Source organism: Octopus bimaculoides, chromosome 17 (assembly GCF_001194135.2).
Source record: "Octopus bimaculoides isolate UCB-OBI-ISO-001 chromosome 17, ASM119413v2, whole genome shotgun sequence".
Lineage (NCBI taxonomy): Eukaryota > Metazoa > Mollusca > Cephalopoda > Octopoda > Octopodidae > Octopus > Octopus bimaculoides.
The window spans coordinates 12,409,000-12,428,999 of record NC_068997.1 but is presented as its reverse complement, the minus strand read 5'-3'; the positions used below and the strand labels follow the sequence as shown (position 1 = coordinate 12,428,999).

At 36.4% G+C, this 20,000-nt stretch overlaps 1 protein-coding gene across 1 annotated transcript; it reads left to right on the top strand.

The window, feature by feature from the left end:
* Positions 1–340: 340 nt before the first annotated feature.
* Positions 341–5,767, top strand: LOC106873419 (ATP synthase lipid-binding protein, mitochondrial). Its single transcript, XM_014920775.2, has 6 exons — positions 341–475; positions 667–744; positions 3,592–3,651; positions 4,760–4,849; positions 4,983–5,079; positions 5,323–5,767. The coding sequence occupies exons 2-6, from the start codon at positions 700–702 to the stop codon at positions 5,484–5,486; spliced, it is 456 nt and encodes a 151-aa protein (XP_014776261.1). The 5' UTR covers positions 341–475; positions 667–699; the 3' UTR covers positions 5,487–5,767.
* The last annotated feature ends 14,233 nt before the right edge of the window (positions 5,768–20,000 follow it).

The window sequence follows — 20,000 nt, the reverse complement described above, 5'->3', positions numbered from 1 at the left end:
GAAGTAAGAGCAGCAGAAGAACCTACCTAAATGAGTGTCTTCTATATGTTGTATGAGTTCTGTTAATGTCGTAAATCGCAGTCCGCATCCTTGAAATTGACAGTTATTAATGAGAAACACCGCCATTTGCCAACTTCTACAGACTCAAGGTAGCCATATGCACGCAGGCCGCTACGCATGTGGTTGACGGAATTCATTCGTGAATTTCCGTCATGAAATATAAAATAACAATATTGTTTTTAATTTTAGCTAAATATATACATTATGCATTCAATTTCATAGACAAATCTGTCAACTTTAATAATAAATATTGATAGTAAAAAAAAAATATTCTCAAACTAGGCCTAATCTCGAAACGAATTGAAATAGCTGCCTTACGCATGCGTGAGTTGGTCTCTCCCTCTTGACTTGATCAATCAGTCTGTCGAGTCGTCTCTGCGGTTAAGCTACCCTGATCAATCCATCTTATTAACTGGTAAATTTTTGCCATCATTATTTCTTACTTGGATTTTAGAAAAGCTTTTGCATTCAACATTCAGTTGTTTAAGAAAAAAAATTAACAGTTACTATCTTTTATTACAGTTTCTTCGGATTTTCCCCCCTGTTCTTTATCCTCCAACTAACCTTCAGCCGGCATTTTTTTCTTTCTTTTTCTATTTTCTTCAGGTTTACCTTGGGTAAAACTCACTGTTGAGAAATATGTACGCCTGCACCAGATACATCCCCTCGGCTACTCGCTGCATGGTTCGTAATTTACATTTTACTTCGTTAAATTCAAAAATTCATTAATCATTTTCCTCAATTATTAATGCATGCCAATTGAAAATTTCACTTGTTTGAAGGTCAAATTTATATTCTATTGGTCCTATAAATACATTTTCCCCTCCATTCTAGTAACCAATATTTTATTCCTTCCCTCTCAAGGGCAAATTGTTTTTGCTCATATGATTTTACCTTCATTGCTTTATCCTTACCTCTTCACACCAGTCATTTATTTCAGATACCTGTCTCTTTAATATTCACCTAATTCAAATCACACACCCTATTTTTCCGCTGTTCTACTTTCATCCTGTTTTAAGTCTGTCGCGTGTAGTATTTTGTTATATACTTATTTACTGCTCAAATAGGATTATCTAGAAATATATTTAAAAGATCGACGTTTTTGTTCTGTATTTTCCTTTGTAATCGATGTCCTATCGCCTGATTTAATTCAGTTTAATCAGTTCGCTTTGCCCTTTATATAAATCTCTGAGATTCATAAAAAATGTTTTTCAACTAGCATTTCCCCCAAATGAACCGTAGCAAGTGCATTTTTAGTGCCTAGTTATCTGATCCTGTGATTCCAGTTTCGATTCCTAATCGGAAAACTCTACTCTTTCAAAATCTGTTGTCCTTGAGAGGGGCATATATGTCCCAACATCTTATTTTCTTCTGCAGAGATCTTAGCTGTTAAGTTGATGTAGTAGGCAGTACTCTGCAGCATTTTGGTCTCGACTAGATCGTGACACGGTTTCGTTTCTCTCTCTCCGTTGGCTTTTCGTTTAATCTCGCTTATCTAACGCCCTTGAGGAAGTCATGCACCTTACAACCCTTTGTAATTATAATCAAAACTACCATTACATGCTGTTAATTTTCAAATGCCCTTCAGAAAGTCATGAATGCCACATAATTCATTTTCCTTTTACCTCCCACTTTCCTTCCAAATGTGCTTTTCATATGCTTACGTGAAAGCTGAATATATTTCGATTTTATTTTCTCAGCAGTGTAACGTAATATGACTATATAACCGTTTTATCAATGGGAGATCGGGAATATACATGAGATTCCTTTATATATTACATATTATATAATGTCTCCAATGTATATCTCCTGTGTATGTAAATGCTTGATGTCTCCATAACTCCTAATGAATTTCATTTAGTGGTTTTCCACTGAGGTCACCTCCCTACTCTCCATAATAATTTAGCCACAAATCTAGAGTAACCTCCCTTCAAGGTAGCCTCTACGTGGTCGCAGTACCGTCTTAAAATGTGTGGGGGGGAGGGCAAATTGCATAATGTAGTTCTACACCACCAACACCCTTTTAAAAGACGTGATGTTCACGGATGGCTGGCAATGCTTTCGGCCAGGTTGGCTTGATTTAGAATTTGCCTGAGGCTAAGCTTTAATCTTGGGCGATGCAGTAACTGTCTTAAATATGGTGGGTTCATCTGCTAGAAATAGCAGTTAAATTGCAAGTGAAAGATACACTGGATAATGTAACCCCCAAGTACCATTGAGAAAATAAAAGGGTTCCGGTTACCATAACTTTGCTTATAGGTTTGTCCTACAGTGATGGGGTTTAGACATTTTTATTGATTTCGTGACCCTCCATTGTCTTACGTTCTGTCTGCATCTTTTGTATATCTCTCTATCATTCTGTACTTCTCTATCACTCTCTCTCCCTCGTTTTTTTTCTTTCTGTATTTGTCCCAAATTTGACCCTAACCAGTCATGTGTTCAATAAGAAACCTTAGCTATTTACTTAGTTTTCCTTTTTCCTATGCAGTCAACAAAACCGTTCGTTGTTTACGAAGGTCACTTAAGGTCACACCTAAAAATGCCCTTTTTTCCTTAATTTCACCTCGAACAACTTGTCTTAATTAACAGTTTCACCTGTGTCATTGAAATGTCCTAGAAACTAAATTGCTTAAGATATCTTGTCTCAAGTTTACTTTGAGATTATTATTATTATTTTTTTTTTTATCTGTTAATCATTTCGACAAAAGTCACACTATTCGCTTCATCTTGACTAATTTCATGCCGCATTGCGTTGTTTGATGTATTTTTATAATTTGGTATATCTGCCAGAATTACAACTAACAGTAAACGAATATGGACAAAGAATTTTTAAGTCTAGTCTTACTAGAATTTTTAAATGGTTTTTCTCATTGATTAAAAAAAAAAAAAAACCCAAAGCTATGTTGGTCGGATAGTTTTTTTTAAATTAGTAAATAAATTATTTTATTTTTTAAATTTATTTAAGCGGTAATAATCATTTAGATCATTTAGCGACATGACTGAAAATGAATCTGACAATTATTGATCAGACATTACATAACGTGATGACCACTTGTTAAATGGTAGTTTTCGAATATCTTCGAGTTTTTACGGTCGCACAAGTACTCGGTCAGGATAACCTCTACTGTCGTACTTCATTCGGAATTTTGGACTAGCTGCCTCCTAAGGCCCCATTACCTCATTAGAAAGAAAAAGATACAATGCTTTGGGAATAAATTTAAAATTAACTTTCAGAATCGTAATTTCCGTTGTTTGAAATCAAGGAATATTTAAAACAAAGAAAATATATCCTTTTCTTTTATCATGAAGTATGGAACGTCGAAGTAAATTCATTCCCACTTTTTAAAAAAGCTGATAAGGTGGGGAGGCTGCTGTTTCTAGTGGGTTTCTATTTTTCAAGGTGATAGCTTGTTGCTACTAGCATTGACATGATTTTTTTTTTTTTACCCCATCTATTTTAAATTGTACTTGGATACTCTTTTTGAATTTTTATTCATCATCTTTTGATTCCATTCTTTTCCTATATTCTAGCTTACCAGCAGCAGGTCGGCTCTGAGACCTCTAGGTTCCACTGTGATACCAATGCAAGAGGTAAGCTTTATTAAAACTTTTGTTTTGGCGAGTTTTTTGTTACCCACTAAAATTTGATTTTGAATAACCAATGTTACAGTGCCCAGGAATATCTTAGAGAAGATGGTTCTTTACAAGTGGTCTAATGCACCTTTGTCAATGTTATGAATAGATTTCACCACCCACCCCCATTCATATTTGATGTTTACACACTTGAGGTCAAAGCGCAAATTGAGTTAGAAATCAAAATTAAATCTGTTCATCTCCCTTGTATTTTCTACTCTTGACACAAAGCCCGAAATTTTGGTGAAAGGGGCCAGTCAATTAAATCAACCCCAGTATGCAACTGGTACTGAATTTATTGACCTCCCAAAAGGCAAAATCGACCTCATCGGAATTTGAACTCGAGACGTAAAGACAGACGAAGTACTACTAAGTGTTTCTGGCAGCTCGCCGCCTTTCATCACCCTTGGACTTGACCTAAACCTTTATACTTTAACATACTCTGATCAAATAGCCTGTTGGTCTTAAGTGTAGATATTAATTCAGTAAATGTTAAGTTGTACATCACATAGATTTTAGCAATGTATTCATCATTGTTTAACATGTTTTCCATGCTGGCATCGGTTGCACGGCTTGACAGTTGCCATTCAGACTCCAAATTGTCTGTAGTGGCATGGTTCCTTCCTCACAACCACTTTAGTGTGTGCTGGCTGCATTTACACAGCACTGGTGTGAATGCATTCTACATGGCGCTGACACCTGTATATATGGATGACAGCAATTTTACATGATGCTGGCACCTGTAGAGGACAGGCCTGTATGTATGGATGACAGCAATTTTACATGGTACTGGCACCTGTACAGGACAGGCCTGTATGTATGGATGCCAGTGATAGTACATGGTACTGGCACCTGTAGAGGACAGGCCTGTATGTATGGATGCCAGTGATAGTACATGGTACTGGCACCTGTAGAGGACAGGTCTGTAAGTATGGATGCCAGTGATGGTACATGGTACTGGCACCTGTAAAGGACAAGCCTGTATGTATGGATGACAGCAATTTTACTTGGCTTGATGCATTTTCTCAATCTGAATCATTACAAATTTTTTTGTTTAATTTTTCAGAACTCACAGTCTCAGTCTCTTGTGCCATTGGCTAGCTGCACTAGCTTTTCTATTTCACAATCACAAATGCTTTCCCTAATCCAGAACCAGGTTTGTCATGCTTTACTCTTCTCTTTTTGTTTTTTTTTTTGTCTTATTCTTTGCTCATTTTTTTAGCATAAGTTTATCATTATCTCACCTTCTAGCTCATGCTACATATTTGATAATTTTTCTACTGCAACAGGTACGATTTTTCCAGACCAGCTCTGTACGAAACGATATTGATCAGGCAGCAAAATACATTGGTGCTGGAGCAGCTACAGTCGGTGCTGCAGGTTCAGGTCAGTGAATTAAATTACCATCTATCTAGTCCCCATCTCTTTAAACTCATTTTAATTAGATAGCCAAAAATTAGTCTGTTTTCATCGGGCTTTTTTCATGAGGTGTATATGAACTCCAAACATTATGTAGATATGGGTGTTAAGAATTTTCCCTGTAAACTTTCTAGGGGGTTGACTATTAGGGATTTAAATTGTTTATACTGTTAGATTAATTTAAAAGAAAAACCCCTTTTTTCATTGTAGGTGCTGGTATTGGAAGTGTATTCGGAAACTTAGTAATTGGTTATGCCAGAAATCCATCTCTGAAACAACAGCTGTTTTCATATGCCATTTTGGGATTTGCTCTGTCAGAAGCCATGGGTCTCTTTTGTTTGATGATGGCTTTCCTTATTCTTTTTGCATTTTAACCTTCAGTTAAATCTTTAATTCAGAGCATGATTGCAGTTTGTAAGAAGAAAATGTATTAAAAAAAAAAAACCGAAACAATAAAACTCACCAAAGTGAACCTCTTCGGCACTAGTGCCTTGGAGTGGAGTAATTCACAGTGAAAAGAGTAAGTGATGGCGCGACTTTCATCTTGGCGGCATATTTCACTACATAAAATCACGTTGACAGTTAGTGAAGAGCAGTCATTCTAATTTAGTAGAAATGGTTAACATTTTTGAAATAATAAAATGTTTAACTTTCATCTTAGTTTTCTTTTTGTTTTATTTTTGAGAAGCTAAGAGACCTAGATGGAATCTGTTTCAGTTTCTCTGATTGTCTGTATTATGTTCTTTGCAGAATACTAACTACTGTTTTTTAATCCTTTTGTGACCATATTTTTAAAGAAATTTATTCCTCAGTATTTAACCCTTTCACATTCAGGCTATTCCATCAAATATAATGCTTATTCATTCACATTGTTTAGAATCTACCATGCATTATCTTATAACTTTGAGGTTTCAAGGTTGTAGCTGTTTAGTTTTATAATGACATTGTAGGGTAGGTGTGAGAGGCCAGAAGTAGTCAGTTTGAACATAAAACACAATATTTGGGCTGGATATGGCTGGTTTAAATGCCGAAGGTTAAATTTTGAAAATATTTAGAATTTGATGAAATAACTTTCGCTATTGACTTTTCTGTTTAGAACATGACTTCAAAAAGGGTCTTAGATAAGATTATGGTGATCCCTTTAAAATATCTCAATTCAGTTTTGAAATAGATAACCTCTTAGCATTCAGATTTTTATGTAATTCTTATTTGTTCATGTTGCTTTGAATTAGTCCTGCATTATCTCATTGCTTCAATATTTCAGTGATGTGATTGCTTTTCAAAATGACATTGTAGGTAGATGTTAGAAGCTAAATCTGGTCAGTTTGAGCATAGAACAAGCAGAATATTTTGGCTGGATTTGGTCAGTTTAAATGCTAAAACATTAAAGGTTACTTTTTGTGTTAATTACAGAATTAAGAAACTTCAACCCTTTAGCATTCAGATTTCTTTGTCAAACGTGATGCTTATTTATTGACATTTTGAATTAACAATGTATTATCTTGAGATTTCAATTATGGGAATGCTCTACTTTTAGAATGATGCAAGGTTAGGGATGAGAGATGTATTTGGCCAGTTTGAACATAAAGCAAATAGAATATTTTGGCTGGTTTAAATACTAAAGAGTTAAATAAGTTTCTGGTAGAATATCAAAACATTCATTAGTTATTCAGATTTAATTTTTCTGTTTGATCCTAATTAGAGTGCTTCAATAATTTACCATTCTTTGTGCTCCTGGGATGTTCTGTTTCTGATACCCAACATTATCAACTCTATAACTTTTCTCCCTCTTTATCTGCTCTTCCATGTATTCCTCTATCTTGATATTTATGCATACTGTTTTATCTTTAGTTGATATACAGGAATAGATGCTCAACTTCTTCTTCTTCTTTGCTGTAAATTCCCCACATTCATTTGCCAGACAGCATCACATTTAACATGCTTTAAAGCTTGCTTTTTGCATAGAGAGAACTCTTTTATCAAGCAGTGTTCACTTCTTTCCTGATGACTTGCAAATTTTATGACTCTGCCACATGCATCTTTACTATTAGTTATGGCTGCTTGCCACTTAACCATTTTTCCTCCAATATGGTTCATAGGCAGTGGAAAACTTGTTCTTCTTGATTTATCAGCTTGGGCTGTGCTGCTTTCCAAGTGACCTTAAGTTCTGAAAGCTTAGAATCCAGGACATTTTTCCCTTTTTTAAACAACAGGCTGTTATTTGGGGAGAACATTCGGCTGCTATAGCTAACAACTCCAACAACTGTAGAGACTGAGCTATTAGGTCATTCACCAACTGCATTATGCCTTTATTAATTTATCGGTTTTATTCTTCTAAAACATTTTTGTCTTTTGCCACTCAACAGTGGCTAATTAAACTAATTACGTAGACAATCACAATGCAATTCCAAATGCTTGTATATTAGGAAAGTCTTTTACCCTTTAACCCTTTCGATACCATTTTTATTTTGAGGTAGTACTCTGTTTCTTTCAATTATTTTAAATATAACAAAGAATTTAGTAAAATAACTTATTCATCTTATGTTAGGAACATACCAAGACATTTGTACTACAGAACCAGATTTAACTGGGTTGGTAACGAAAGGGTTAAAAAACTTTTTTGTAACCTGCTTTCTTTTTGAGAGGACACTGGTCATTGACAGGCTTCCTACACTGCTTCTTGCTAAATTTCTTATGTCTTCTAGTCTTACTACTCTCTTGTCCACTGCTTTGGCTATCAATTTGCTTTCTGTTGCTGTTGGAATAACATTTCAGTTTCAGTTATCTGCAGGAAGGTTTGGGATGAATTTCAGCCCAAGCTATATGCCAATGCATGATGTGACTGAAACTGCATCCTGCTTAGTTGTTGACCTGCATAACTTAGGATTGCTTTTGATCAGAACTGGCTTGAGGCTTATGCAAAAAGTCAGCATGTTCAAAGCAGATGGAATTGCAATTAGAATTTTGTCTGGGTAACTCATATAAGACATTTGTGTTCAATTTCAAGATATTGCTGTCATTTCTAGCAGTTCGAATTCTAGAATTAGAAACTCTTCCAAAACTTTGTCTATATTAAAAAACAATAGAAATCTGGGCAGTTTACTTGTTAGATTATACATTTCTCACCAGGTTTCAACACAGTAACTGGATTTTCCAGTTTAACTTTTTCCAGCTTGTTGTTTAACTGATTCGGCAGATGTATGGTTGTGTTTCAGCTTCAATTATCCCAGCTTTTTTTCTGAAATGTATTTAGGATTCTATTTACTATTACGTCAGACTACACTAAACAATAATACACTGATACAATTAGTTGGCAATTTCTATCAAGTCAATTGATGACATAGAGGGTGCCTTGTTGGATTTGTCTGTCTACCTGGTACTACCATTCACTTCTCTGTTGATTAGTTTGTAGTATTTATTGGTTTTGCACATAGGCTTGTTTTCAGACTTCATATTGGAACAGGAAACCGAACTGTCCAACAGGCTTGTTTCCAGACTTCATATTGGAACAGGAAACTGAACTGTCCAACGTCAGTTGTATTAATTTAGCCATAAGACAATCAGAAATGCTGCTCATTTTGTATGTAAATTGCTGAATTTTATTGAAAGACAACACACTTTAGATTAGTTTGAGATAAAATTATTAACCTCCGAAGATATAGTTTGAGTAGTACAGTGAAATTCCTATAACTGTTTTCTATTTTAAGATTTCTGTTTCTTATTCTTCCTGCCTTATTTCTGTTCATTGTATGAAAGTTACGGTAGACGGGTGTCAATTTTTCTTTATCCAAGTTATCAATATCATATGGGATTCTTTTGAGAACCAAATACCATAAGACTCATTTCTGTAGACGAGTATCATGAGATTGAGCTCTAAACATTGATATAGTTTTAAAAGGAACGAACCTACAATGGAGTCACCATTGTAGCTTTAAATTGCTAGAAATATCAACCAAATTTCCTTTGAATCATGCATCGCTATATTTCTATGTTGTGGGATCAGGGCCTCTGAGACAGGCGATAGTTGGGGACCACAACTTGTGGGTAACTTGTAGGAAGTTGTACATAAAAACTCTTCTTTCTTCAGATGAGACTGGGACATCTTTGGGATCTTTTTCAAAACGGGGGCCACATTTTTCATTAACGAAACACTTTGAAACTTGGAACACTGGTAGAATGTGTCATATAAAACATCTTTTTCTCTTAGTCTTCTTTAAAAAAAAAGAAATCCATAAATTATTCCATGTTAAAGTTGTCGTATTTCTGTAATTTCAACCAATCACTGACATCCATTCAGCCGATATACATTAAGCGCCGACTACATAAACAAACGATTCTGAAACAATTAACCCTAACCCTAAGGTTAGGGTTAAAGCAAATTTAAAATGAAAAAAGCAAATAAAACGAAGAATCGTTTGTTTATGTAGTCGGCACTTAATGTATATCAGCTGAATGGACGTCAGTGATTGGTTGAAATTATCGAAATAAGACAATTTTTTACATGAAATAAATTCGAATACAAAAATATTTTTCTGTTCTATAACACAAAATAGATAAGTATACGAAGTTTGAAAGTCTTTCGGTACCAAAAACACTACGTAAAGCATTAATGAAAAATGTGGCCCCCGTTTTAAAAAAGATCCCATCTTTGTCTTTTAACATCTTACAACAGTGTATATCCGAGAATATCTGTACCTCATTTTATTGTTCATGTTGAGAGAAATTGTACCTGAATTCAACTGACAAATCAACAATACTTCGAATGAATTTTGTTGGGTAAACTTACTTCAAATTTATTTCACTAAAGCTTGCTTGCAGGTTATTCCTATTAGAAATATGGTCACAAAAGGGTAGGGTGCCTCATTACTTGCATGTCATATGGTTGGCTGGTTTTTGTTATACATGTAACCTCATTTTATTACCAACCCAAGATAACACAGTATGTTCAGTAATGAACCATTTTATGCCCATCACAGATTGATCAGTCGAAGATTCTGCAAAAAAAGTGCACCAATCCATCCAGAATGCACTGACTATATCTTAGATTTCCATGGCTGTGCTGGAAGGCTGTATTTTTTTATTCGCATTCCCAGACTCGCATCCATTAATGTGGGACCAATATATAGAAAAAAATACAAGCGCACCTCATTCTTGCAAACAAATTATAGGTGCAGAAGTGGCTGTGTGATAAGTAGCTTGCTTACCAACCACATGGCTTAAGGAAATTGGCTGCTATTTCTAGCAGTTTAACATGTTGAAGCTCCTTAATTTACTTGTTAGCCAGTTTCATATATTCCATGTTTTTTATTCTATCCTGTCTTTATAGAGCATGTTGTCCTGGGATTTAGGAACATTTAAAATATAGTATCCATTTTCTTTTAAATCTAAGGTTATGTTATTATAGAAGTTTTCTGCTTCTAAAGTAATTCTTGAACAGGATGTTGCATGACACTTGTGGTAATGTTACTCCATTAGCCTTTAAAGCAACTCTATCCAATCCAGATATTCTGTTTTGTGTTCACAGGCCAGATCTGGCCCATCATTCTGTCCTATGTCATTCTAAATATGAGCAATCATATCAAAATCTTGAAACTGAGATAATGCTTGATTAATTCAAAGCATTGGGAATAAATATGAATGCTAAAGAATTTAAATTTGATAGTTCAGATGTTTAGGATTTTTACAGTGGGAGAGAATCTCCAGTTTTAACATCACTGTCGGAGATAAATATACAACACCAGCATCATACGGAAGTAGGCCTTACATTTTTATCATTGTAAATATTTTAACATCCATTTTCATGTGCCAACACCATGTAAAAGCAACCCAATACACTTCATAAAAGTTGTTGGTTTCTGGAAGGGCATCCAATTGCAGAAACCACACCAAACATACAACTGCGGCCTGGTGCAGTACTGTCTTGCCAGCATGGAAAATAGACATTAAACAAGGATGAGGATTTTCCATGTTTGTGTGGGTCAAGATATTCATTGAGGCAGATTTTCTGCAACCAGATACCATTTTCATCACCTTTTCAAGCAAATTTTCCTCATGACCAGAAATGTTTTAATGGAGGATTAGAAACTAATGACATCGCTTGTATGAGGGTGACACTTATTTACAACAGTTGCATGATGTCAAGACAAAGAGACAAACATGTTCCTGTTGAGCAAATTTACTCTAAAAGCTTTGGTAACCCTGAGGCTGTAGAAGATAGTCCAAGGTGGCATGCAGTAGGACTGAACCTGAAACCATATAAGGAGGCAAGCTCCTTAACCACACATCTATGCAGTGCAGGTTATTTCAAGTTTAGAAGTGATGTTTTAGGGTCCAATGGGGCCCTTGTTTTGTTCCTTTTTGTCAAAACCTTTTAATACCAGGATGAGACATTTGATACATACAGCCTGTTTTTGCACCGGGGGGCCAACACGCATGCTTGCAAACAAATACTCACAACAGAATGAAAGATTGTAATTTATTAGTTGAACACAACATACACTCTTACATAAACAATGAGAGGAACTTTAAAATGCCTGATAGCAGTTAAGTCAGCAATGCCAAATAAACCACCAAAATGTCTCCTACCCTTTTTTTTTTTTTTTTTTTTAATCCTCCCAGACCTGGACTCCTAACAAAGCAGTCATAATTTTTAACACGCAGTATTTCTTAATCCATTGGTTCTTCTCAAGCATGGCATATTGCCAAAGGTGTTGGTCACTTGTCATTGCCTCCACGAAGGCCAACATTTGAAGATCAAGCTTCACCACCTTGTTTCATGTCTTCCTGGGTCTACCTCTTCAACAGGTTCCCTTCACCATTAGAGTGCGACACTTCACACAACTGTTCTCATCCATATGCATCACATGACCATAACAGCACAGTCGTCTCTCTTGCACACCACATCTGATGCTTCTTATGCCCAACCTTACTCTCTCGACGCATGCACACTGACCTTGCACATCCAGCAAAGCATTACTAGCTTCATTTCTTACAAGCCCATGCATATCCTCAGTAGTCACAGTCCATGTTTCACTGCTGTGTAGCATGGGTGTTCACACACAGGAATCATACAGTCTGCTTTCCACTCTGAGCGAGGGGTCCTTTGTTACCAGCAGAAGTAGGAGCTCCCTGAACTTTGCCCAGCCTATTCTTATTCTAGCAGCTATTCTCTCAGTGCATCCACCCCAGCTTCTGACTTGATCACCTAGGTAACGGAAGCTATCAACTACTACTAATTTTTCCCACTGGCATGTGATGGAAGAAATATTTAACATTTTAGAATATATTTGGAAAAGGGTTCTTTATTTTTTTACCATATTTGATGGCATAAAAGATGCAGCTAGATTTCAGCAATGTACATTCAGAAAAAATTGTTTTTGTGCCTTTTACATCTACTCTACAATGCCATTCAGAAAATAAACAATCACATCATTGAAATCTCATCTCTTACAAGATAACACATGATTAATAGAAAACAATGTGAATAAATAATCTTTACATTCGACAGAATAATTTAAGGGCTAAAGGGTTAGACTAGAACTTAGACTCGCATTACCCTGGTGTTGATAGAGATCAGCAAGGTGGAATTTGAGCTTAGTTCATTACAGCTAGTCTTCACTTGTGAGCAAGTATGGTTTAGTAGCATGTACCATATCCTTGTTAGTTGTTTTAGGTACCTGAGCAGACATGGATATCCTCTCTGTCTCCAGCATCCTTGACCCAAATAACATCTTGAACATAACCACCAAAGGTAGAGAGGGCTGCACTGGTACTTTCTTTACAGCTGAGTGGACTGATGCAATGCGAAATGAAGTGCTTTGCTCAAAGACACAATGCAACAACTGGCCTAGGGATTGAACCCATGACATCAGTATTGTGAGCTGAAAGCTTTAACCACTAAGCCATGTACATTTAAAGCAGTCAAACTTCGCAATGTAGCTAAAGCCACAAAACAGTTTCTCAAGAATTTTATTAATTCAGTCACTCATTACATTCATTATTGTTTACTTGTTTCAATCATTGGACTGCAGCCATGCTGAGACACCACCACGAAAGGACCAGTCAACCAATCAAACTCAGTACTTGCCTTCTTTTAGAAATCCAGAACTTATTCTATCTATCTCCTTCTCCAAACCATTAAATTACTAGACATAAACAAACAAACACACACACATAGTGGGGTTGCGATTGCAACAGTTATTAATCGGTGCAGCTGAAACATGTGTAGGTCTATGTAAAGAAGTATATATAGTAAAAGAATTAAATATAATGCTGGGCAACTCCATAATATTCCTTATAATTAATAATGTTTATATATAATAATTAAAAATAATGCACATGTATATACATATATATATATTGCGTTAGGAAGGGCATCCAGCTGTAGAAACTTTGCCAGATCAGATTGGCTCACCAGTCCTCAGTCAAACCGTCCAACCCATGCCAGCATAGAAAGCGGACGTAAAACGATATGTTCAGAACGTCACCAACATTAAATACGCAAATAACGAGAAAAAAAAGGACAGGTAATACAAAGACTGACCTTGAATCAGTTGTCGGCTGTCTACATTCACTACCCATTTCGAGATGTATATAAATATATCTATATATATGTATGTATGTGTATATAAATATATATATGTATGACTGGAGCACCACCCTTAGTTGAACAAATCGACCCCAGGACTTATTGTTTGTTAGCCTAGTACTTATTCTATTGATCGCTTTTGCCGAACCACTAAGTTACGAGGACGTAAACACACCAGCATTGGTTGTCAAGCGATGTTGGGTGGACAAACACACACATTCATATATATATATATATATACACACGACGGGCTTCTTTCAGTTTCCGTCTACCAAATCCACTCACAAGGCTTTGGTCGGTCCGAGACTATAGCAGAAGACACTTGCCCAAGGTGCCACGCAGTGGGACTGAACCCAGAATTATGTGGTTGGTAAGCAAGCTACTACCACACAGCCACTTATGTATGTATGTATATATATATTTGTATTTATATAAATAAGGATAAGATCGATATTTAAAATATTGATTTTATCAAGTGGCCAGCATGGGAATAAAAACCTCAACGGTAACAATTATTTAAAATTATAATATAGGGTATCTAAGAGATACCGCCACGCTGAAAAATAGCAGTCAAATCTTGACTCTAAACCACAATAAATGTTCATATAGCGCGAAGACGAAGACAAAATAAACTAGTATATATATATATATACATGAGGCTCTGGGAGGGTAGAAAGATAGGGTATTTCCAATGCTGCACTCATCCTGATCTTCAGGCTATCTATGCTCTCAGATTCCAGTCTAATATAAGAATTCTTCAGATGTAGAAAATCCGGGCTGTGTGAGTTTAGCAAATAGGAAGACAATGAAAGACTTTAATCCCTTATCTTATCTTTGGGCTTAGTGCCACTGAATAGCACCTTGGGAAAGTTTCTTCTTCAATAGTCCCGCATTGACTAAAGTCTTGTGAGTGGATTTAGAAGAAAGAAACCCGTCATATATATATGTAGGTGATGTCCTGTACTTGATATATCATATATATATATATATACATATAATAGTATTTTATAAGCTTAAAGCTTATAAGTGAGCACCGTGCAATGACTAAAGTAAATAGTCTAATAAAGAGACATATAAGCGCTTGACAGAAGACAGGAAAAAGTAGGTTTTTCCCTATATATATATATATATGATAAGATTGTTTCAATATTTCAGGGGTAGTCTGAAGTATCTAAGCAACCAGGGGATAGTTAAATCCGAAGGCACTCCTGGAGATTACTTGTGTGGGTACCGTCTTTGTTAGAAGGTATCGTCTTTGTATATTTACATGAAGTTAAATCTATTCCCGGTCTTAGAATGATTAATGGTTTCGCATCCATAAAGCTAAGCGCTTTATGGACGACTTATCAGACTCTAATGTTCGAAGGCATATAAACTCTCTTCAAGAGTTTGATACATAGATACAAAAAGAAAGAAAAACGGGATGATCGTGGCTAAAATACCCTTGAACAAAAAGTTTTTTCAATTACGGTTGACCCAGGGCTGAACAACAACTGCCGAAACGTGTGACAATGTGAATACATTACTGTTCTAACTTTGAGAATGTGCTTCTTTTTCGGATATACGATCCACTGACGATATATATATAAACTTGGAAACAAATGAGGGTTGGCGACAAGAAGGGTAGGCCATAGAAAATCTGTCCGACCCATACGAACCTGGAAAAATAGACGTTAAACGACGACGACGATAATGATGGTATTGCAGTGGGATTTCGCACCCACACCTCGACGAACGTCCATTACATGTCACCGAAACCCCTCGAACTTTCGCCATCTATTTGTGTAATCACGAACCAAAAACTTAATAGTATTATTGTATGTTGCATGTTTTACTGCTGCTACTGGTCTTGGCTTCAGTATTTTACCTCCCAGACTTTCATAAAACAAGTGTCGGATGTTGACCCAATCTGCAGCACCAACAATAGAGAATCTGCCGCCTTAAAAAGCCGTTAAGTACGGCCTTCATGCACACACTTCAGATTTTTTACATTAAAAAACACAAAAGCACGTCATTAAGATATTGGCTAAACATATTTATATTTCTTACTTGAACATTTAATAAATACATTTTCACCATAAATGTAATTATATTTTTCTATATTTCTAATAAAATTTTCTTTGATGCAGCATTATTACACTTGCTTTAAATTGTACTTCCTCCACGTGCCAACGAAGGAATCTTTACATCAGCCGTCCACAACCTATTATTGCACTGCGAACCGGATGATCATGTGCATAATATAACACAATAAAATGCATAATATATATTTTAATTATTACATATATAATGTAAAAGCACCTTCCAAACTGCGATGCTCATTAAATAGGGGAAAAAAAATTCTTTCTATATAATCCTGTACTTGGACACCCCTGATCTACATGATTGCTCGATCTGCTGTCTTGAAACACGTTGGATAATGTTGCCCTGAGGCCCTTTTGCATATATACAAAAAGAAAGAAAAACGGGATGAGTATGGCTAAAATACTCTTGAACAGAGGTCTGTTCAGTCACGGTTGACCTAGGGCTAAACAAAACTACCTAAACGTGTAACCATGTGCTAAAGCTTTTTTTTTAATTTTTCGTTCTTCTGTTTAACCCTAATCAAAGGAATTTCACCGGTGCCCATCCCATATTTTATTAAGACAATGCACTCCATGACTGACAACACTGTACAATGTGTCCTTCCTTTGCGGGGATGGGATTTGACTGCTATTTTTAACAAACCCAGCTATCGGCAAGAAAGGGTTCTGTGTTGGCAATTACCATTTGTGAGAATAATTAAGAACAGAAGGCAAAGATACGGCTGCTGTTTTTAGCACATGCAGTGACCGCGTATATTTTCCCACGCTGGTTTGTTTGTAGCTTTATTAAAAATAACTTGATGTTGACATCTCTCTAACAAGAACAGCCGTTCGTTTGTTCCTGTTGCAGCGAGTATTTGTGTGTTTTCTCATTATAAAAATAGCGAGAGAGAGAGTAAGAGAGAAGGATGTGTGTGTACCGAAGTCACGGGATTATGAATTTTCATGCTACAAAGTACGTGACTTCGTGAACGGCTGACTCCACCATACATACCCGTTCTTCACCCGTATCACACGTATGGATACATGTGCAACCTAGCGGCAGTAGCTGCTATCACCATAGAGATAGACAGACGGAGGGAAAAAGAGTTGGATGACGTAGACAGATGGAGAGAAGAAATACTCGTTGTGTGGGTTAATCGACAACTGCTACTATATTATATAACATTAGCCACGAGACAGTAAGGGAACATCGATGTGGTTTCTGATCTGTTAGAAATAGCAGTCATATCTCTGAAATCATTTAGAGGACACGTTGGAGCACTGTGCTTGGTTAAGAGACAGGATGGTCCCACTTAAAATATCTTTGCTCGCAGGTTTGATCGGTCGAGAGCAACAGAATTTTTAGCATACAAATATCAACGATCTGTTAATGAAACACTGGTTCTTAATAGTCTTTTGTATTATAGGTATCAGATCTGAAATTTCGGAGCAGAGAGAACTAGGCGACTCTACAGCTTAAATGGTACATATTTAATCGACCCTGAAAGGATAAAAGGTAAAGTCGACCTCGGCGGAATTTGAACTCAGAACGTAAAGAGAAATGTCGTTAAGCATTTTTGCCGACCGCGCTAACGATTCTGCCAGCTCGCCGCCTTACTTATACTAAATGGTATAAACCGCTGACATGAATAGAATTGTAATGGAAATTAAGACTAAACCTGGGGATGGTCGTCCCCAAGTATAAACAATGTTTCAACACACGATTTCACAATAAGAATCTTGCAAAACAAATATATAAACTTAAGACTAAACCCATCCACCAGAATATGCGGCGTTGAGATATCAGAAATGGGAGAGAATCCGTGAATGCATCGGATGACAAACTTTGCTGTAATTGTTCCGGCTCTTCGCGTTCTGAGATCGTTTTCCACCAATGTCAACTTTGCTTTTCATCTCATATTTCTGGTTCGATAAAATAAAGTGTCAGTCCAAGTATTAGAACGGAATAAATGGATAAATCACGCCTCCGTTGAATCAACAAAAACGTGAAAGGGCGAAGTGAGGTTTTTAGGTGACAGGCAATGGAATGTTGGGACAAAAACGTCCCTAAAGTACCATGACTTAAAAAGCGTTAGGAATGTATCTAAAACTAAAACACGTTTAAACCTGTAAAATACAGTCCGATAAAAATTACTAAAGACATTTCTAATCTCGGGTCTATGTAGGAAATTGTTATAAACTATAATAAAGCCAGAGTAGAGAGATAGTGTGTGTAGGTAAGTTTGTTTGTATGTGTGACTTGATGTTTATAATTATATTTTCCACTGCGATGAAAATTATTTTAGCTGCATCACACGGTCTCGTATTTAAATCATCTCCAAAACAAATCCAGATCAGGAACTTACATTTATTTTTTTATTAGCAGCTAATGTTGCTAATAATATTGTTTGGTTCTGTAGGTCAGCAGGCGAGACTACATATATGTCAAGTCGAGGACGACGCCGCACATGACATGCAATTGTTAACCGTGCAATATGAGTCATTGATAACGTTATAGCTCCAAGGTCAGGTCAGCTCAGATCAAGCAAAACTATAAATTAAAGACGTTCTATGACCGTTTCGTCTTATAAATAGATAGGTTCACTCGTAAACTTCACTAGAACTCCTAGTACTGTTTAGTTTTAAATTAATCTTGATCGAACTGACCAATGTAGTCATCATTATGCTGGTCTCGTTTCATAATTTAATGTACCCTTTTCTTATCCAAGACATAGTATAGGGTGTGAGGGTTAAACAGAGCGACTATTTATACACGCGTGTTGGAAATATGTTACGTTTAAGGACGCTTAAAGTACAAAGCCTATTTTTACAGGAACGATAAATTGTTTATAATCAGTTACTGTAAAAGCAGCGAGCTGACAGAATCCTTAGTACGCTGGGCAAAAAAGCTTAGCGGCATTTCGCCAGTCTTTAAGTTTTGAGCTCAAATTCCGCCGAGGTCGACTTCGCCTTTCATCCTTTCGGGGTCGATAAAATAAGTACCAGTTGAGCACAAATTGCTGGCTTTGTGCTGAAATTTTAAATCTATAATCAGCTACTGTATATTAATCATGGCTCCAACTCCCTTTACCTAGATTAATGAAATACAAAGGTCACATCACACCAGCTCGCTTGAAGGAGCGTAGAAGCCGAAGATAACAAAAATGAATCTGAAGCAAGACTCCCCTCTCTCTTTTTCTTTGTCTCTCCACCGTCTCACTCTCTCTCTTAGCTTATTAGTCTAGAAAGGTATGCAAAAGTACTGCTCCTCCTCCTCCCTACCTGTAAAGCATACCTACCCACAGCGGGAACAGAGATATTTTTGTGTTAGACAATAGTGCATATTTTTTTGTGTTACTATATACCTATTTCCAATGTATATGTAGATATTTATTTTATTTCGAATCGTATTTAAATTCAAATCTCAAAGCTAAAACAAAAAGCAAAAATTTAATCAACGAATTGGTGATACTTATGGGCCAAACATAATTGTGGGACATTACATAGAAAAACACCGTTCTCTGTCTTGTAAATGTTAAGGTCAGATTTGTAGTGAGTTTTCTCCTCTGTAGCTGTTCACGTAGACTCTTAGTCAAAGTTCTTTAGTAACATCAATATAACCTTTCCCTGACACAACAACACTGTCTAGAGGAGAAAGCTGTGATACAACCTAACACGTGATTAAATAACTTTTTTTAGTTTCGGCAATTCTCTCTGATTTCTAACGGTGCTAAGGAAAATTTGTTCCTCTTGCACAGGATTCCTGAATATCATCGGTGTATTAGATGAATTATTCTTAAAAACACGATGTGATACTTAATAACCAACATTAAGTAGTAATGTTATTAAAAGCAGTTTTAGGTGTGGGTGGATGAGTGTGTTATTAGTCTGAGTTCTATTTCAGTATACTTCATTTATATAACATAATATTCTCATTAAAATACAATACAAAGCGCGGAGGTTGACATAATCGTTGGAATATCGGACAAAAAAATGCCTTGAGGCATTTAGTTAACGGTTTGTTCTTTACGTTCTGAATTTGAATCGGTACTACTAAAGCAGCGCGGACCCGAACGCGCAGTCGCGCGTCCGCGCTAGCTAGTCGTGAGTGGTCGATCCTAACCTTAACCCTAACCCTAAACGCGTATTCATTTGCACACGCGGGTTAGGGATAGGGTTAGGGTTAGGGTTAGGGACAGGGTTAGGGTTAGGGTTAGGGATAGGGTTAGGGTTAG